The sequence below is a fragment of the Gigantopelta aegis genome, chromosome 11, assembly GCF_016097555.1.
Source record: "Gigantopelta aegis isolate Gae_Host chromosome 11, Gae_host_genome, whole genome shotgun sequence".
In the NCBI taxonomy this organism is placed as follows: Eukaryota; Metazoa; Mollusca; class Gastropoda; order Neomphalida; family Peltospiridae; genus Gigantopelta; species Gigantopelta aegis.
The window spans coordinates 10,531,065-10,552,515 of NC_054709.1; the positions used below are offsets into that span (position 1 = coordinate 10,531,065).

At 37.1% G+C, this 21,451-nt stretch overlaps 1 protein-coding gene across 1 annotated transcript; it reads right to left on the minus strand.

Moving 5' to 3' along the window:
* Positions 1–8: 8 nt before the first annotated feature.
* On the minus strand, positions 9–21,082 carry LOC121385702 (membrane progestin receptor gamma-like). The gene is made up of 2 exons (XM_041516477.1): positions 20,639–21,082; positions 9–4,244 (listed from the first exon to the last, which is right to left on the minus strand). The coding sequence occupies exon 2, from the start codon at positions 4,122–4,124 to the stop codon at positions 3,006–3,008; it is 1,119 nt and encodes a 372-aa protein (XP_041372411.1). The 5' UTR covers positions 4,125–4,244; positions 20,639–21,082; the 3' UTR covers positions 9–3,005.
* Between the last annotated feature and the right edge of the window lie 369 nt (positions 21,083–21,451).

The window sequence follows — 21,451 nt, forward strand, 5'->3', positions numbered from 1 at the left end:
TCCTCTAAAAAAAAAACCAGTGTCAGAATGACCATATGTTTGACATCCAATAGCCGATGATAAGATAAAAAATCAATGTGTTCTAGTGGCGTCGTTAAATCAAACAAACTTTTTTTTATTTAAAGGATAATGGTTAACAAACTTCAGGATCTGTGATTTTGCCGACTGATACCAACCAGCAACCAGCGACAGAAATAAGCAAACTTTTTCACTTGTCCACCAGACAAGTACATCTAGAAATCCACTTGTCCACCAATATTTTCACTTAGTTGTTAGGTTTTATTCAAGTGAAGAACTATGTTTTTGACTGCTTAAAATGAAACAGCATTACACATTTTTACTTGACATGTCCACTGAACAACCATTGAGGTACCGGTACTTTTTGCTTGTCCAAGGAGATTGTCAGGACAAACGGACAAGTGGTTATTTCGAACGCTGCCAACACACTATACTGGAAACAATTTTTAATTTCTGTGAAATCCTGAGAAATTGCCTCCCATACATATAGCAACTGACAGTAATTCATAGGAGGATACTGTCATAACCTTTTGGACTCTTTTGTTTTGTGCAGAGATGCAATCTTGATTTTGTTACTGGTTTTGTTATTACAGATTGAAATAAACTAATTGGAAAATATATTCATTCATTGCACAACGTACATATTCCCTCATTATACAATACGACATGTAGACATTTCCTTAAATAATATACAATATTGTATAATACTAGTTTACTAAATATTCATGCATGTATACATTCCCTCAATACAATATTATACGTATATACAGTATTTCCGTACTGTACAATATTTCATGTATACATTATCTTACTGTACAATACTACATGTATACATTCTCTCAGTGTACAATGTTATATGTATATACTGTATTCAGCTACTGTACAATATTTGTATACATTCTCTTATTATACAATACTACATGTATAAATGCCCTAACAGTACAATATTGCAATATTCCATCACTGTACAATACATTGTATATTGTATAGTTCTAAAGGTACATACACACATGCAGTTTTTAAATTGTTAATATATTTTCCAAAATAAGTACAAAATTTTAATAATAACAATATAATATAGTCCGATATAGGGTTTTTACATTATGAATATATATAATACAACATTGGAATAATTATTTAAATAAAAATTAATATATCTAGATAATGTAAGGCTAATTACATGTACAAGCAAAGTAAAATGAAAGCTAAAGAAAAGTATCTACAAACTGGTATATCTATACCAACTACATGTACTAACAATCAAATATTAAAGTCTAAAAATGAACATGCGCATAAATAACTTCCAAATATCACATACTAGTATTCACTCAAAATTTGTGACAAATGAAAAATAAATAAACATATTCATTTATTAAACTTTGTGACCAAATGATAAATAAATAAAACCATAAATATTTTGTGCTTATGGTAATTAAAGAATCCAGTGTTAAAAAAAAAAAAAAAAAAAAAAAAAAAAAAAAAAAATCATTTGAGGTTTCCAAAATATCTACAGTATGTCTGTTATATCAAAAATGATTTCAAAACGTTTTGATGTATTTTCCCCTCAAAAGTTAAGACACTTAATTCTTGCAAGTATAACCAATGCGGACGTACGAGCTAGCATATTTTGATCACAACATAAAATTTAACATACATAAAAGTATCACATTTTGGTTTTTTTCCCTGCCAACATAATGTCTCTTATGTAATAATAATGGACATTTCTGGAAGAAATCATTTATCTTTATGACATAAATAAACAAACTAACATTAGGCCACAGGTATGGACTCAATAGGTTTTTTTTCCACCAATATTTAGTTCAAGCATATTAGACCCCCCCCCCCCCCCCCCCCCCCCCCCTCCACCCCCTAAAAAGAAAGAAAAAAAAGTTTTTTTTTTAAAATGATGAAAATCATACTCTTAATCATTGTCACACTGACCCTAGTTTTTGATGTTCCAGTGATTGATTACAATACAAAATTTAATGGTTGGATTTTACCGGTAAGACGATTGCTCATAAAAAAAATTATAATCAACTGTCGCTGAAAATAGAACTGTATTTTTACAGTTTAGATGATAAAATACAATGTAAAGACAAGAAAATCGTAATCAAGTGTTGCTGAAAATGTGAATTGTAATTATTTTTAGTTTAGATTATAGATACAATGTAAAGACATAAGAAAATCATAATCGACTGTTGCTGAAAATGTGAACTGTAATTATTTTTAAAGTTTAGATGATACATGTAGGTACAACGTAAAGACATAAGAAAATCATAATCGACTGTGGCTGAAAATGTGAACTGTAATTATTTTTACAGTTTAGATTATATGGACGTGATGTAAATGCATTTATGCTGGGGTTTGGTTTTGTTTTCATGTATACATAAAGAAAACTACGGTAATATTGAATGTGGATATAATGGGCAAGTTATAGGATAAATTATTTTATAAACCCACTGAAATCATTTTTAATTCTTAAGATATAAATATAACAATAACTGGCAGCTTATTACCATATCATCAAATATGTTACAATATGAGATTATATAAATTTAAATCCTGGTTTGGGAGTTTCATATTGCATATTACCATACAGGTTTTTTTCTCTTAAAACTTTTATGTTCAGTATAAACCTTGTCCCCGTTTTACAAATCAATGTTAGTGCTAAGATTACCTTAAATGCATATGTAATGTATACACTTAAGGTGATCTTAGTGCTAAGATCACTTCATAAACCAGGGCCTATAGCATTTACAGTGTATGTATAAATCCCAAAACACAATTATTTGTATTACTGTAACTGTAACAGTAACTGTTTGCACTTTCAAGGCTAATTCTTACAACAGCATTCTACTTAATCAGTTAGAAAAATCACTAAACAATTTTTGAAAAATACCATTTGATCAGTGCTTGCATTCTCTTTAAAAATAGTATTTAAATATATATAAAAACATACACCCACTACTAAGCATGTTACATACGTATCACATCATTTTAGTTTTCCTCAGCAACCTTAAAGAAAACAGACCTATAATGACGGTATTGATGAACATGATGTACATCATAACGTTGATGCTGTCGTGAAGCGCCGTTGTCGTCCACACGGGCAGTCTATTCACACGGCGTTGCTGCATGTCTAGAAGTATGGCCTGCAGTTGGTCAAAGGTCGCAAGAATCGAACTCACGTGGAACAGCTGGTGACTGTGCCCGATGATGTCAAACTGGCCGGGATAGAAACGCTCGGGTAGGTGCGTGGTGTACAGAAACGCTGCCAGGAAGGCAAACACGAACTGCCGCGTGTGGAAATACGTCGACGCCAATCCACAGTCGTCGGATTCACAGAAGAGGAGACGGAACATGAGGGGGACGCTGTCATAAACGTATGGGAGAGCAAAGGCGCCCAATCGGAGGATTTTCCTCAAGAGGCTCGGTTTCATGAAGCGGGTTTCGCAGGCCGTTGCCGTACACAAGATGGAATTGACGACGGCTCCGCAGATAAAATATCTCCCGTACCACGTCTCACAGAGCTGACTCGGGAAAGAGTACGCTCGATAAGCGGTGGCCACCCCCAGGGTGAAGACACTCAGAGCAGCATAGTCGAGGAAGAAACAGATGTGTCGTGCCTTGTGCGACATGGTATTGAAGGTGTGGGCGACCGCGCTGGCCAGAGGGAAGATGCAACACGAGAAGACGTAACCTAGCAGCGGCCAAGTGTAGCTGTCGTGCTTGAAGTCGAGGGTCTCCGCAAGGCCCTTCAGCATCCACAGGAAGTAGCACGACGGCAGGAAGTGGGTCCAGAAGTTGAGCGTTTCGTTGGTGGCGTCGAACACGCTGAGGACGCACTGAAGAGCCGAACTCTTCGGGTGTCGGTAGCCGCGCAAGATGAACAGCTCGTGGAAATGCTCGGGGACCTGATCCACCTTGTACAGCGGACCGCTCAGACCGTTGTTGTTCATTTCGCTGCTGGGTGCCGTATCAGTCATCTGTTCCGATTCAGAGACACGACTTTTCAGACCATTATTAATCTTGCCGGGTGATATATCAGTCATCTGTTCCGATTCGAAGAGACGACTTTTCGGATCTTTGTCCATGTCGCTTGGCATCACGTCTATGACCTCCCCCTCCTCCTCCTCCTCCCCCCTCGTAGACAGGATGGATTAGATGCTTGTTGATTGTGGCCGGAATCAGATCTGTACAGTCCTAGAATGGGCATTAGTCCAAGGCTAAAAAAAAAATAAAAGAAAAAGAAATGTTAAATGCCAAAAAAAAAGAGGAGAAAACGTTATGTTTGACAATACTCTATTGTATTCATGAAACACTTTGTTCTGTATCACGTCACGATTCGCGACACAAGTTTCAGAGATCACTACACAATTTTAAAACATTAAACAGTCGTTGCTAATCAATTTTCAGTTAACTAGAAATATCGCTGATCAAGATTTTGAAAAGAAAATGATCATCATCTTGTCTTCATTTAAAATACTCAAATTTCAATGGTTATTTAGCCTTGGTAACAAAACCTTATACCCCGCATGAGCGGAGTCAAATCTCTTACACCCCACCTGTAACATCGAACTGTTGTTATTGTATTAATGCGCTATGCAAAAATTTGTCTGTTACCAACGTAAATAAAACATAGCTGTCAAACGATTTACCAACCACTCGGAAAATGAAATTGAAGAAAAGCGAGCATTTTAATGTGGCGAAGCATTGTGATAATAGTTAATTTTGAATTTGAATGACGTCAGTATTCCAATGACGTCACTTTACATCTCCGAACAATAACACTAAACTGGGTACATGATGTTGCTATTGAATTTTTGTTTGTTTGAACATTATTAATGCACCTGGATGTGTTTGAAGAAAATCTTGCAACTAAACATGTCGGCAAGATACATTTGTTGTAGAAGCATCACTAGGGGTTTATGGATTTTTATACGATCTGTATGCTCTTGTACCCCTTGTCTTCAGCTCGGGGTAGAAAAATAATTATCGAGGAAATGTGTGTTATAAATATATTTCAGATGATATAAAAATCCATAAAGCCCTCGTGATGCTTCTACAACTTATATTATCATAATGGCTATATATGGAGATGTTATTATATTACGGGTTATACATGTAAATATTGTAGAAATAGTAGTCACAAATGTACATAGTTATAACAAGGGTTATACATGTAATGATTATTATAATAAGGGTTTTATATGTAAATATTAATATGATAAAGGTTATACATATACAACAGGGATTATATATGTAAATGTAATAATAATGGTTATACAGGCAAATATTATAAGGGTTATATATTTAAATATTGCTATATTTAGTAGTAACTTAATGGTAAAGGGCAGATAACTCCATCCAACTTATCCGACTGACAAAATTGTTGGATGCCTTCGACTCGGGGTACAAGATCATACAGAGGGTATAAAAATCCATAAACCCCTTGTGATGCTTCTACAACTTCTATTAGATATTCAGCGTATAGCACCTACATGTACATAGAAAGAAAGAAAGAAGTGTTTTATTTAACGACACACTCAACACATTTTATTTATGGTTATATGGCGTCAGACATATGGTTAAGGACCACACAGATTTTTTTTTTAGAGGAAACCCGCTGTCGCCACATAGGCTACTCTTTTTTACGACAGGCAGCAAGGGATCTTTTATTTGCGCTCCCCACAGGCAGGATAGCACAAACCATGGCCTTTGCTGAACCAGTTATGGATCACTGGTCGGTGCAAGTGGTTTACACCTACCCATTGAGCCTTGCGGAGCACTCACTCAGGGTTTGGAGTCGGTATCTGGATTAAAAATCCCATGCCTCGACTGGGATCCGAACCCAGTACCTACCAGCCTGTAGACCGATGGCCTGCCACGACGCCACCGAGGCCGGTCACTACATGTACATAGATAGCATACACAGTGTTCGACAAATGTTTGAGAAAGTCACCAACACTCACAGAAGCTTTGGCTCGTGCTCTAGCAGGGTTTCTGCCAGACAGACATGTCCGAGTATGGTGCTATGGAATTGAATGCAACCAGTCAACTGGGGATATGGTGGGGGGGGGGGGGGGGGGGGGCTCCCCCAGAAAAAAAAGAAAAAAAAAGGTTACGTTTAGGGCTAGGGTTAAGAAAATAATAGAGTAATGATAAAGAGTAATTAATTTTGTCAAAAGGTTAACTTAAATTTGTTTTTAAATGTTGCAAACATTTTTGGGTGTGGCGCCATACCCATTTTACCCTCTGGCAGAAAGCCTGTCTAGTGAACATGCATTATAGTATTACAGCTGATCATTTCCACTAGCCCAGATAAAAAATCCACTAGCCAGGACCAACGTGGGTTAGTGGATTTGTCGAACCCTGGGAGTGGGACGTAGCCCAGTGCTAAAGCGATTGCTCGATGCGAGGCGGTCTATGATTGATCCCCATCGGTGGGCCCATTGGGCTATTTCTTGTTCCAGCCAGTGCACCACAACTGGTATATCAAAGGCTGTGGTATATACTACCCTTTCTGTTGAATGATGCAAATAAAAGATCCCTTGCTGCTAATCGAAAAGAGTAGCCCATGAAGCTGCAACAGTGGGTTTCCTCTCTCAATGTCTGTGTGGTTGTTAACCATATGTCTGATGCCACATAACCATAAATAAAACATTTTCTTCCTTGTCGAACCCTGACACAGCAACTGCATGTATATATGACAAACGACCCAGAGTATAATAATAATAATAATAATAATAATAATAAAATTCTTTATTTTCAGAGGGTAAACACATTCAGTACAAGGTGACTGGTCTCCCATGAGGCCCTCTCTAATCTATACATGATATTATACATACATACATTCAAAGAAACAACAGCAACATACATGTAATATGTATAGCATGAGGAACAATAGCACATATTATGAATATATAAATAATATTTAAATCAATTTGTTAAGAAACTTGAGTCAGTGATAACTCAATACATCATAATTATTTTAACAAACAAAAAATCAACAACAAAGGTATATCTTAAAATTGATTATTATTTGAATAGTGCTTAAAATAACTGGATTTGAATGAGGCGAGGGATTGAGAATATTTTATCTTTGAAGGTAGTGTGTTCCACAGTTTAGCTCCCCTGCATGAAAAACTACATGTATGGCGATAAAATTCTGTTCTTGGTTTTAATTCATAAAGATGATTATGTTGAGTTGACCTCAGATTTAAGGAGTGAATTTCTTAAGTTGTTTGAAACATTGTTTCTAGATATGATGGAGATAGTTTGTTGAGGACTTTGTAGACAAACTGGCAGGTTCTAAAGTCAATTCTCTCTTTGATTTTAAGCCATTTGAGAGAGCTAATTATTTCTGCAGTGGACATTTCTTTCCCCTTCTTGTTAACGAAGCACCAAACATTACTTGAAGGCCAGTCGGAACAACATATTTCAATATAACGGCACACATCAGATTGTATTTAATCTATTAACTTTTTTACTAATTGCTATTTTCAAAATTCTGCCCATTTTCACCCCCCCCCCCCCCCCCCCCCCCTCCTCCATCCCGAGCCAGGCCACCAATCTTATCGGAGGTGGGACTCGGGATGGGCGTGTTCGAAACCCTAGTGGTATATGGGAACGTTAAACTAGTTATCATCATCATCAGATTGTATTACTACTCTGCTAATGACCCTTTATTCTCTGACATTCTGTTCAGCCAAATGAACTCATACGCACATCAGACACAATTTGCCTAATTGCCAACCTGAATCCCATGCAACCAGAATGAATTGTGCATTGTGTTTATGAAAATAAATATAGTGGACAGCTGTGTAATCCATATTTCTGTGTAAACCAGCATAAAATGTGCAGCTTGTGTGGACACACCATAATTGTAAAAATTATCTAATAATTTCTTTTAAATGATCCGAATGTACCTTCATCAGCGTTTCTGGCAGAAAGAAATATTTGGGTATGGCGCTATGGAATTGAATATTTACAATGTGTGTGCTGCATGCATTTGCTGTCTCCCTGAAAGAAAATGGGTTTGGTTTAGGGTTAGTGTTAAGAAAATCATACAGTAATAATAATAAGTCATTAATTTTGTCAAAAGGTTGACTTAAAAAAATAATATTTGCCAAAAAATTGGGTATGGCGCCATACCCATTTTACCCTTTGGCAGAAACCCTGTTCATTACTGTTAAATACATACATAGGATCTTATTGCCATGAGTATCTTTTGTAAGGGTACTGCATAGCTACAATTACGTATCCTAAAATCTTAACAATTGATGGATATATATACATGTAGCCAGAGAACATTTTGCTTTCAAAATCTTCATTAATGATAATTTCTGGACAACTGAAACTTAATTAGCAATTACTGTGTACAGTCGCGGATTCACAAAATCCATTTAAGGAGTCCCCAATAACATGTGGCTTAAGGCCACAAACGTTCCTCGGATTCTACAACATAAAAAAAGAAAGAAAAAAAAAGAGCAAAATTTAGGGGAGGAGAATGCCCCATTTAGATCCAACACTGGTTTAATGTTTTAAAAATGTGAAGTGATCTCTATAACTTGAGTAGCTAATAGCGACGTGATACTAAACAAAATATTTCATGATAGCCTGTGACCCTTCGGGGTGTAATAATATGGATATGTCACAATACGATACATATCCCGATACTTAATGACACTTTGATTTTAGTTACATACATGTAATTAGATGGTGTAAAATATTTTCAGCAATTGTAACACGTTTTTTACCTGTTATATTGTATATCACTTACAATATCTAGCTTAAGTTATCTGCATTGCAGCAAGACTTATCAGGATTTCTGCCAGAAATTAGGGGTGGAACACAGCCCAGTGATGTGCAGTCAGTCTAGGATCGATCCCAATCGGTGGGCCCACTGGGCTATTTCTCGTTCCAGCCAGTGCACTGTAACTTGTAGATCAAAGACTGTGGTATGTGCTATCCTGTCTGTGGGATGGTGCGTATAAAAGATCCTTTGCTACTAAAGCAAAAATGTAGCCGGTTTCCTTTCTATGATTATATATGTCAAAGTTACCAAATGTTTGACTACCAATAGCCGAATCAATGTGCTCTAGTGGTGTCATAAAGCATTAATTCCGATTGCTTAACTACATCACCAATGCCCTTTTAGATAGAGTTCACTATAGTATGTACATGCAAATGTCTGTAATACTCTGGAGAGTTGCTAATTATATTGAGTCGATAAACAGATAAACACACTCTGTGTGGGAGTTGGTCCCGGGAGATGAACCCAGTACATACCAACCTTAACCTCTACAACACCAAGGCCAGTTTACATAGGAAGGAAGGAAATATTTTAATTAACAACACTCTCAACACATTTAATTTACGGTTATATGGCGTCAGACATATGGTTATGGACCACACAGATATTGAGAGAGGAAACCTGCTGTCGTCACTTCATGGGCTACTTTTTTCAATTAGCAGCCAGGGATCTTTTATATGCACCATCCCACAGACAGGATAGTACATACCACCTCCTTTGTAACACCAGTTGTGGAGTGCTGGCTGAAACGAGAAATAGCCCAATGGGGCCACCAACGGGGATTGATCCCAGACCTATCGCGCATCAAGCGAACGCTTTACCACTGGGCTACGTCCCGCCCAGTTTACATAAAGAGTTCATTGTACATGCAAATGCCTGTAACCCTCTGAGGAGTTTCCTAATTACACTGTGTGTGTGTGCAATAACAGAGTTATATAACAAATGACTGTTCAGATCGAATTATTCAACAGCTTCCATGACAATCTCATTCACCAGCTAATGAAAGAGATGACATCTGAATTGGTATTTAGTACCTGTATCAGAACAGATCAATAATTCACGAAAGGAAAATCAATGTTGGTTTAGCGATACCATACCGTGTTTGGTTATTGACACAAAACATCAGTGTTTAATCGCAAAGTATTACAAATGCAGGTGTCTATCATTATTTACTTATTTCAACTTATTTTTGTGCTAATATCAATTTAAAGTTCAAGCATGTTGTTCTGGGCACACACATCAACTATCTGGGCTGTCTGTCCAGGACAGTGAGTTCGTTGTTAGTGGTTAGTGAGAGAGAAGAGGGTGTAGTGATCTTACACCTACTCACAGAGTGGTTAAACTCTCTCTGGGTGGGAACCGATACCGGGCTGCGAACCCTGTACCTACCAGCCTTATGTCCTTAACCACGACACCACTAAGGCAGGTGTCTATTAATAAAAGACACTTGATCTTTTTGTTTGAAAACATATTTTACTGAACATAATTAGGTAGAGAAGTAGCCTTCTTGTATCCTGAACTCCACTAAAAATGCACGTCAAATTTGTAGTTGATGATAAATAAATCAATGTGCTCTAGTGGTGTTGGTAAATAAAACAAACTCTTATTCACAACTGGTGAATAACAAGTTAGCCCTGCACAGCTACAACTGTACATGTGTGTACTTTAAGAAAAAAAACAAAAACAAAAACAGACCACTGAACTGAAATGACTCATCAACAGAGAATGCCAATAGTACTACTACTATGTGTTAAGATAATATGCACAGTATGACCTGAATATGTTAATTCATTCCCTGCCCCGAGGTATTAATGGTACAGTCCAGGAAAATTAAAATATTTAATGAAACCTGGCACAGTATACTAAACAATATACAGTGGACTCTGTCTAAACTGGATTCTATGTAATCAGGATCTCTGCGTAAACCGGTCCATTTCTAAAGCCCCATCCAGCTACCGTTTATCTCTTAGGTATAAATCTCTGCCTAATCCGTACTCTGTCTACTCCGGACTCCGGATCAAAAATCAAGAACGAAAGAACTGTTCATGCATTAATTACCTCTGTCTACACCGGATTGGAATTTGACTGAACGACGGGCTGCTTAATTAGTTGAACAATGATCGTCACTTGCCGAGTAATCAGGACACTGTCGCAAGATCAAATACAAAATGTGCTCACAAGAAGTTTACTCTTGTTGCGGTAGGCCGTTAGATCTGGATTTTGTATTCAAATAATTTTGTACGCACGAATAAATAATGTTTTAGGAAATAAAATGAAATTTAACCTAGTACAAATATTAGAACGACCAGAAACACGTTTAATATGCAGCCACTAATATTTTATGCACTCATAACAGGGGGAAAATATTTTTTTAAATTCTCACTGATAAATTATCATGCATTGGTTTAACGTACCCTACTATTGGACGATTTGAAGTCAGCAAACCAATCACCTTGTCGGTACTAAATATGACATCATCACGAGTTGGCAAAGCACACATAAATGACATCACATAGTTTAAAGCGTTTGCGTTTACGTCTTTCTGGTTCGGTGTTAAACTTGTAATAAAATGGTAGTTTAATGTAATTCATTATAGATTTTGTTTTTTTACAGAATATATAGAACGTTGGGTTTTGAAAATTATCTGTGAACTGTGAATAAAATACAAAGTTAAAGCAATACCCAGAACAGTAAAGTAGTTTATGTTGTTTCTATATACATGGACACGTAGCTGATGTAGGCTATATCGAAAAATAAAGGCTTTTAAAACCCCCAACTAGCTGGGATAATAAACAAAATAACAAACTCGCTACCAGTTATTATCAAATTTATGTCCCTCGTGAAATAAAGCTCGTAACAAGGGAAAATTATTTCACTCGGGACATAAATTTGATAATAACTGGTACCTTGTTTATTATACAAAGTTAAAGCAATACCTAGAACAGTAAAGTAGTTTACGTCGTTTCTATATACATGGACATAACTGGGGTAATAAATAGAATAACAAACTTGGTACCAGTTATTATCAAATTTATGTCCCTTGTGAAATATTTCACTTGTCACTCGCTAAAAAAGCTCATGACAAGTGAAAACTATTTCACTAGGGACATAAATTTTATAATAACTGGTAACTTGTTTATTATCCTATATATCAGTTCTATGGCAAATATGATCAATAACTAGAAAGTAAAAAAAAAAAAAAAAATTAAATGAAAATAACGTGGACCAGACGTCGAGACCCTCACATTTTGTTCTCGAGTATTGAAACTGTCTGTTACACAGTTGTCTGTGTCATACATGTAAATGTAATTCGATGCAGTTTTATCATTGTGTGTTAGGGCTGTACTGGTATCAGAATAATGTATTAAAACTCAGGGATGTAGTTATACTGTCTAGGGATGGGAAGAGTGTGGAGGAAAAAGTAAAAAGTTTGTTTTATTTAACGACACCACTAGAGCACATTGATTTTTTATCTTATCATCGGCTATTGGACGTAAACATATGGTCATTCTGACACTGGTTTTTTCAGAGGAAACCCACTGTCGCCGCATAGGTTACTCTTTTATGACAGAGAGCAAGGGATCTTTTATTTGCGCTTCCCACAGGCAGGATAGCACAAACCATGGCCTTTGTTGAACCAGTTATGGATCACTGGTCGGTGCAAGTGGTTTACACCTACCCATTGTGCCTTGCGGAGCACTCACTCAGGGTTTGGAGTCGGTATCTGGATTAAAAATCCCATGCCTCGACTGGGATCGGGAACCCAGTACCTACCAGCCTGTAGACCGATGGCCTAACCATGAAGCCACCGAGGCCGGTCCCCCCTATATGAATACCTCAAGACTTTAGTCAAGTGTTGAAGGATTTAAAAGACAATGAATTGCAACCAAACATGGCAATTGTGAACATGACAGAAAGTATAACTGTTGGTAACAGTCGCGCAGCCATGTGCTTATGTATTTTTGTGCTGGGGTGTCGTTAAACAAACATTCATTCATTCCATGTGCTTTTCCGAATGCGCACATCAAGTACATTATATAAGAAAACCAATGAACATGTATGTACCTTCCGGATTTCAATTTAAGTTATGACAATAAAAGATGATTGTATTATTAATCATTTTTGTTTGTTTTTTGTTTTGTTTTAGAAACCATGACAACGAGACCGGAGGTGGGGTATAAGACAACATTAACCAGACATCTAGTATCAGTTATATTACATATAATTACTGCAACAGTTCCAAACAGAGGAACAGATCCCCCACCTCCCCTCACCTGCTCTCTCAATAATACAACATTAACCAGACATCCAAGTTCAGACTTTATATTACAGATCATTACCATGACAGATCCAAACAGAGGTACAGGACCCCCCCCCCCCCCACACACACACACACACACACGACTGCTGTCTCAATAACATTAACCAGAAATCCAGGTTCAGTTATATTACCAGTACATATCATTACCACGACAGTTCCAGAGGTATAAGCTGACACCCTCTTTCTCAACCCTCCCCCAAACTGCTCTATCAATAATGCAAACAGTCATTCAGGTTTAAAAATTTTTTATATACATGTATATATCATTACCATAACAAATCTAAACAAATGTATATAGACGTTACCTTGATATATATTATCCAAAGAGATGTACCCGCACACTCATACATACAATGTAGCGTACACATGCATCTGTTCTATCAACAACTGTCTGTACATTTAGCCTCTACACGTTAGTATTCTCATTGCTCCTGGTTACCTGCACATACATGCATTATAGGCTAGCTTGTGGTCGTGACGGACTAATTAAACTAAATCAATGGCAGACTCGGCATGCAGGTCTAAATCATTATACACATGAATCAGTCATAAACAGATAAACGACTGGGTTTTCTTAAACTCTAATACCCAGACTTTGTTGTCCTGGTTTAAAAAGTTAAAAGTCTGTGTTGTTTAACGGCACCACTAGAGCACATTGATAAATTAATCATCGGCTATTGGATGTCAAACATTTGGTAATTCTGAATTTCTGACACGTAGTTATCAGAGGTAATCCGATACATTTTTCCATTAGCAGCAAGGGATCTTTTATTTAAGTATGCACTTTCCCACAGATAGGAAAGCACATACCGCAGCCTTGGATCAACTGAGTTGGTTTGATTTCTGATATAGCTCAGTTGGTAGAGGGCTCGCCTTATGAATAACTTTCACAAAGGCCATAGTGTATATATATATATATGCACTATCCTGGCTGTGGTATATGGTGGATATAAAATATCCCTTGCCATAGTCCATTTCTTGACGTGATGAGGGGGCTTGTGTGTCTCAGTGACCCAGACAGCTATGCCAGCAGGAGCTATAGCTTCTGTTAGGGACACCCAAGCTGGACTGGTCAATGGGTACAGGCTAGACTAATATGGACTAAGGGTGAGGTAACCCTAAAAGAAACCTCGAGTGCTGAAGTGAGAGGTATTGGGCCACACGGCACACTCTAACAGACCACAGCACCATGCATCAACAGCTATTATGACTACAAAGATCCCTTGCAACTAATCAAAAAGATTAGCCCATGGTATGGAAGTAGGGAAATGTTTTATTTAACGACGCACTCAACACATTTTATTTATGGTTATATGGCGTCAGACATATGGTTAAGGACCACACAGATATTGAGAGAGGAAACCTGCCGTCACCACTTTATGGGCTACTCTTTTCGATTAGTAGCAAGGGATGTTTTATATTCACCATCCCACTGACAGGGTAGTACATATCACAGCCTTTGATATACTAGTCATGGTGCACTGGCTGGAACGAAAAATAGTCCAATGGGCCCACCGATGGGGATCGATCCCAAACCAAATGCACACAAAGCGAGTGCTTTACCACTGGGCTACATCCCCCCCCCCTCCAAAGGTACGGATTTGGTGGGTTTTCTCTCTCTCATCTATGTGGCAGGCACCATATAATTGTAAATAACTGTTGATTATTAAATAAAAGATTTCTTCCCTCTTAAAAAACCCCCAATGTCTGAACACCTGAGGAGCAGATTTTTAACCTAGGGGACAAAAGGCCCTCAGATTTCACGGAAATGACCGTTTCTGGTACCGTGTTGGTAGGCATGTCAGTAAAATGATGGAACCAAAATTTCATTTCCCATGACTATTATGAGTACGACTATTCAACGAGAATAATATATATATAATTTATTTTTTTAAACAGTTTCCAACGGGTTCCCATGATCACAAGGCACTGAACCGAAAAGCGTTTCCCATGAAATTTAAAATCCTATGGCCAGGGACAATATTTCAAAATCTTAATTAACCACTTAACAATTTTATTTTATTTCCAGACAATTAACGGATTGTATGATTACATGAATGATATAAATCTGTGTACTACTGTTCTGTACTATATTAAATAAGTATTTTTAACACGGTGATTTGCAATTTTATGATATGGTAGGTTGTTTTTGACAGGTGTCCAAAATCACAACCACCTTTGTTATGTACACGTGTTGTGGAGCACCACGGCTCGGACTTACGAAGTTTTCTGTCACAGCAATTTTTAAAAGAATTGCCATGGGTGAAACGAAGGAAATGTTTTATTTAATGACGCACTCAACACATTTTATTTACGGTTATATGGCGTCGGACATACAGCTAAGGACCACACAGATATTGAGAGAGAAAACCCGCTGTCGCCACTTCATGGACTACTCTTTTCGATTAACAGCAAGGGATCTTTTATATCCACCATCGCACAGACAGGATACCACACACTACGGCCTTTGGTATACCAGTTGAGGTGCACTGGCTGGAGCGAGAAATAGTTCAATGGGCCCACCGACAGGGATCGATCCCAGACTGACCACGCATCAAGCGAACACTTTACCACTGGGCTATGTCCCACCCCACTGGATGAAACAGTCCACTGACGGCAATTTTGAGCCTGCCTATGGCAAAAAAAAATTAATGTGACATTTGCAGCAAATAATTATGACTGAAAGGCTATCTTATTGTTTGCAGACATCTTTTAAATGTGTAAATGTTAAATATTGGCAGATAATATACACCAGGTGTATACATTTCGCCATTGTTGAGCTTTACCGACGGCATAAAAGTGTCATCGGTGATGCTCTCTACCTATGGCAATTTATATCTCAAAGACGGCAATTGCCATTGGTGCCGACCGTAAGTTCGAGCACTGATAATGAAAAATAGGTTAATGTGACCAATGACTGGGGCACCAGGTGAGTGCTTTACCCACTGAGCTAACAGAAAACTTCCCATTAGCTACTGCCAATAGGTTAAAGTTTGTTTTGTTTAATGACACCACTAGAGCACATTGATTTATTAATCGTTGGTTATTGAGTGTCAAACATTTGTTTACTTTGAAATAAGACTTAAAAGAGTCTTAGAGAAATAACCCGCTACATTTTCCATTAGTAGCTAGGAATCTTTTATATGCACCATCCTACAGACAGGATAGCACATACCAGTCTTTGATATACCAGTGGTGGTGCACTGGCTGGAACGAGAGATAGTTTAAAATGGGCCCACCGATCGAGATTGACCCCAAACCGACGGTGCATCAAGCGAGCACTTTATCACTATTCTACGTCCTGCCCTACTGCCAGTAGGAGCACTTTATACGAACGCTAGGCCTACATAAAGATCAGTCTACAACATAAGAGAATAAGTCACAGAACGGAATGATGAAATGCTGGACTCTTTAATTTAACGGCAGCCATACGGCAGTTTACTGCCATGCAGCACCCTAGTTATATGCTCCAGTCAGGGTTCGACAAATCCACTAGACCCTTTGGCTGTAAGGCTCTCATAAAATGTCCTTGTCCTCTCAATTAACAAAATTCAAGGCCTGAAAATATTCGGCACTAAAAAGGCTTGGTTACATGTGGGCAGGATGTAGCCCAGTGATAAGCTCTTGCCGGATGCGCAGTTGGACTAGAATCGATCCCCATCGGTGGGCCCATTGGGTTATTTCTTGTTCCAGCCAGTGCACCACAACTGGCACATCAAAGGTTGTGGTATGTTCTACCCTGTCTTAGGAATGGTGCATATAAAAGATACCGTGTTACTAATGGAAAAATGTTGTGGGTTTCCTCTCCAAAACTATATGTCAAAAAATTACCAAATGTTTGATATATCCAATAGTTGATGATTAATAAATCAATGTGCTCTAGTGGTGTTGTTAAATGAAACAAACACAAATTAAAAAGGCTGTGTTACATGTAGCTGGAAAGATCTTTAGAACAAGGACAACAAACAAACTCAGTACATCATTGTGAATAATATAAGATAGTTAATCAATGACTGGCCACTTTCTTGTGGCACATAACTCTTTGATGGTTGTCAGTTTTGTACGAACACATCTATTAGTCTAGGTAATGGGGTATGCACTGCAATAATCAATAACTGATTGAACTACTCCAAGAGATCAATAAGTAGCTACCATGGATACACAACATTTATATGACACTTCTGGAAAGTGTTTATTTTTATGTGTGTATATTATATACATAATATATATATATATATATATATATATATATATATATATATATATATATATATATATATACATACACACACACACACATACATACAGTGCCAGGTCTGCCCACTGTTCCATGGACGTAAGCGGGATCGACTTCGTAGATTGTAGACCCCATGCATATGGTTGAGTTTTAAAAAGAACTTCCTTTTTATGGAAGCTTCGATAGCTCAGAGCGTATCGTGGTTAGTCTTGCAATTTGCGGGTGATTCGGTGCCAAAGGTTCGAGTCCCAGCAACGGCATGGGACAATTTGTGAGGCCAGAAAGGATTTAATTATCCCCTGTGCCAGTGCGTTAATATCTATGTATGTAACAGTCAACCTCGACATACATACAATATATAGATATTCATACATCAATCAATACATACCTACCTATCTACCTACACACATATAATATATATATATATATATATACACACACACATATATACATATATATATATGAGCCGTCACATGGGAAAACCTACAACTTAGCACACAAAAAAAACGTTTGTCTTATTTTTTGGTAAATAACAGGTAATAACCTTACAATTTGAAAGTGAAAATAAGTTTATATTTTTAAATACATTTGAACCACCAATATAACACAGAACCATAGTTCAAATGTTTTGGGTAGACCTAACTCATCGGTTATGAGAACTATATTCACGTAACCGAACAATCGGTTACCTAAGTAAAACTAACGTGAACTGACTTCCGGTTACCTAAGATTTTAAAATATTGTCCCCTGCTTCTATTTTGAATTCCAAAATGTGCCTCAAAGAGTAGGCCTACTTCAGGCTCTTGTAAAATTAAAATATAAATCTGTAAGGAAAGAAAACCAACTCCTTCTATACAAATGATGTGAAGTGAGTAAAGTGAACAGATATTATAATATAATTATCACACGCATGCACATACACACACAGCAATAATAATAATAAAATTGGGAGAAACAACCTTGTGAGAATTGATCTACTATACCTCTGCATGTTAATTTCTAGGCCAGCTTATGCAATGACATCATGACATATAATAAAGGTATATAAATGAAATGTTTGCAAACGATGGTAAAATAAATAACGAAAAATGTAGTATTGTTACAGATATAAAGATTTTTTTTTGTAGGAAATGATTTAGTTTTCAGTATTTAGATTATAAATAGAAATAGGAGTAGAAATAGTGGTGTTGATTGTAGTCCACAGAACAGGTAGGCCTAACCGAGTGGTAGACCCATGCAACCCGATACGATCCTAATTTGATGTTTGGTCTAACTTATGAATATTGTATTTAACTTCTGGAAAAGTTGCTGAACTTTATGTTATGTATAATCATGCACGTTATAAAAACATGTGCTACTTGCATACCATATCGATATATAGGACTTCTCCCTATGCTTGTAAATGTGTATCAAAGTACTGATGGTATCACTAACGATCTCGACCAATGTTCTCCGGTACAAAATACAAAATAGTAACCAAACACTATTGTACATACAAATATATGTTTACTTCAAACTGATCTTCATGTAAAGAAGAAGATGTCATCTTCTAAATTCTCGAAAACAAACAACGCAAACATTATGCCAACTTTTACTTCCGCCTTCACATGCAACGTCAAACTTTGAGCCGCGTTTACTCAGTTTCTGACGTCATGCTAAGTTGTATGTTTTCGCGTGCGACGGCTCATATATATGTATGTGTATTTATAATAAGAAATATATATATATATATATATATATACCTGTAAAAAATTTAATGTGGGTTTATATTCTTTGAAAACAGGATGGGGCGATTAATAATTATGATTTATGTAAATTGCAAAATGTTTCATTTTTTATACCAAACTCCAGGCTTTCTGCCAGAAAATAATATTAACTTGAGTGTATGTAATAGAAACAAAACAGGCCATATTATCAGGGTTTCTGCCAGAGGGTAAAATGGGCATGGTGCCATACCCAAATTTGTTTGCAGATTTTTAAAAATTTGTTTAAAGCTGATCTTTTGACAAAATTAATGACTCTTATCATTACTGTACATGATTTTCTTCACCCCAACCCTAAACCTAACCCATTAGGATGCTCCATATGCTCTATATTGACTGCAGTATCATATTGTAAATATTCGATTTCATACAGCGATACTCCAAAAAAACAAAAAATCTGGCAAAAACACTGCATATTATAAAGAAAACAAAGAAAGAAATGTTTTATTTAACGACGCACTCAACACATTTTATTTACGGTTATATGGCATAACACATATGGTTAAGGACCACACAGATACTGAGAGAGGAAACCCGCTGTCGCCACTTCCTGAGTTACTCTTTTCGATTAGCAGCAAGGGATCTTTTATATAAACCAACCCACAGACAGGGTAGTACATATCTTGACCGACATTATTAAATTTCTCATTTGTATTTATATATAAATCTTTGTTTAGTTACCATTTGATAACAGATAGAAAATCATTTTAATTTTGTTAAAGGAAGGGACAATTAAGGCATTTGGCCTGGTATGCATATTTAACGATATATAATGCACATTATTGCTTAATATCAACAAGTATAATCGTATAGTTAATTAATAAAACAGTTAAATGTGATGGCTATTATATATAACGGGTGCAGTCATTTTGTACCATCCCAGTGAATACGCCCTCTGGCGAGCTGGTGGTTATGTAATACCTAACGTGTAACGTCAGGAATTAGTCTTCGAACTGAAGAAACAAAACATACCTGATTTTGCGGATGCATCGCAATGTTCTGTAATAATATCCATCCCAGTAAGCCGGCAACAAGTATATATTATTTTTCAATACAAAATAAGCCACCATTATCAAAGTGTTGAAATAACTGTATTGTTTTGTACATAAATTAACCCACATACTGAAATAATAATCGTAGCGTGTTCTTGGTTAATTGATCTTTTCTTTCCATGGCCTGTACCTGTGGTTCCTGATTGGCAGGTGTATATTTAGAAGGTCTTTTATTAAGATCACAAGGTACTGTCTAATAGCCGCGTAAAACCCTTGATTAAGTAGACTTTCCCATCTAAAATCACAAAATTGACCAATTGCGTCAACCCAAAGAAAAGAAAATTATCACTTGGGTATCGTGAGTGGTCGTTTTTGTTCGAAAGTACACTAGCACATACCACACATTTGATATACCAGTCGTGGTGCATTATCATTAGGATTGGCTTGAATAAAAAATAGCCCAATGGGCCTGCCCCTTGTTAGCCTACTTACCAGGTAACTATGCCAACAATAATAGTGTTTAGCAGTCACTATGAAGACACGACGTGATGGATGGATAAATGTAGGTCAAGCATGTTTGATTTTAAAAGTGACAAGCCGAGCCGCATCTTCTAAACAAACTCTTCAAAGTTCCCCGTGTTTGCAACTTCAACTTCAACTTGAAGTGCGTTGCTGCGGTTGCAAATCCTTCCGGACGAGTTTTGGACACCGCTTGTAATGCTGCGGATACGACCGTGCATTTGATTTCCACGAAATATGCCAATCAACAACTAAATATGTTGGGAATGTAGAAGGCGAATGGTAGTCACTACCAAAGGCTTGTTTTGCTTGTCAACAAGCCTGCATTTCGCCGCTATCGTTTGGACGAGTTCTTCGTGATGTTGCGCGGTTAATGAATGGCGTAGTCGAATAATAAACGGCAATAACTGAATACCAGTCCAACGAGATAATAAAAGTACTTCCTATACAACAATAAACGTAAATTTTCCCATTAGTTGAACGTTTGTTTTGTTTAACGACACCATTAGAGCACATTGATCAATTAAACATTTGGTAATTATGACTCGTAGTCATAAGAGGAAATCCGCTACGCTTTTCCATTAGCAGAAGCAGATCTTTTATATGCACTTTCCCACAGACAGAAAAGCACGGAAGCAGGTGAACTCGCCCCTAAACCAACTGGCCCTCTACCAAGTTGCCCCATTCGTTGGTCAACTCGCCCCACAACTCATATACACAAAGAAAAAGGTTAAGCACCCCTAGATATATTTAGTACTGAAATAGCCCCATTCGTAAAAACTGCAA

Coding starts and splice junctions, on each gene's coding strand:
- LOC121385702 (XM_041516477.1), bottom strand. CDS start 4,124: ATGCCAAGCGACATGGACAAAGATCCGAAAAGTCGTCTCTTCGAATCG.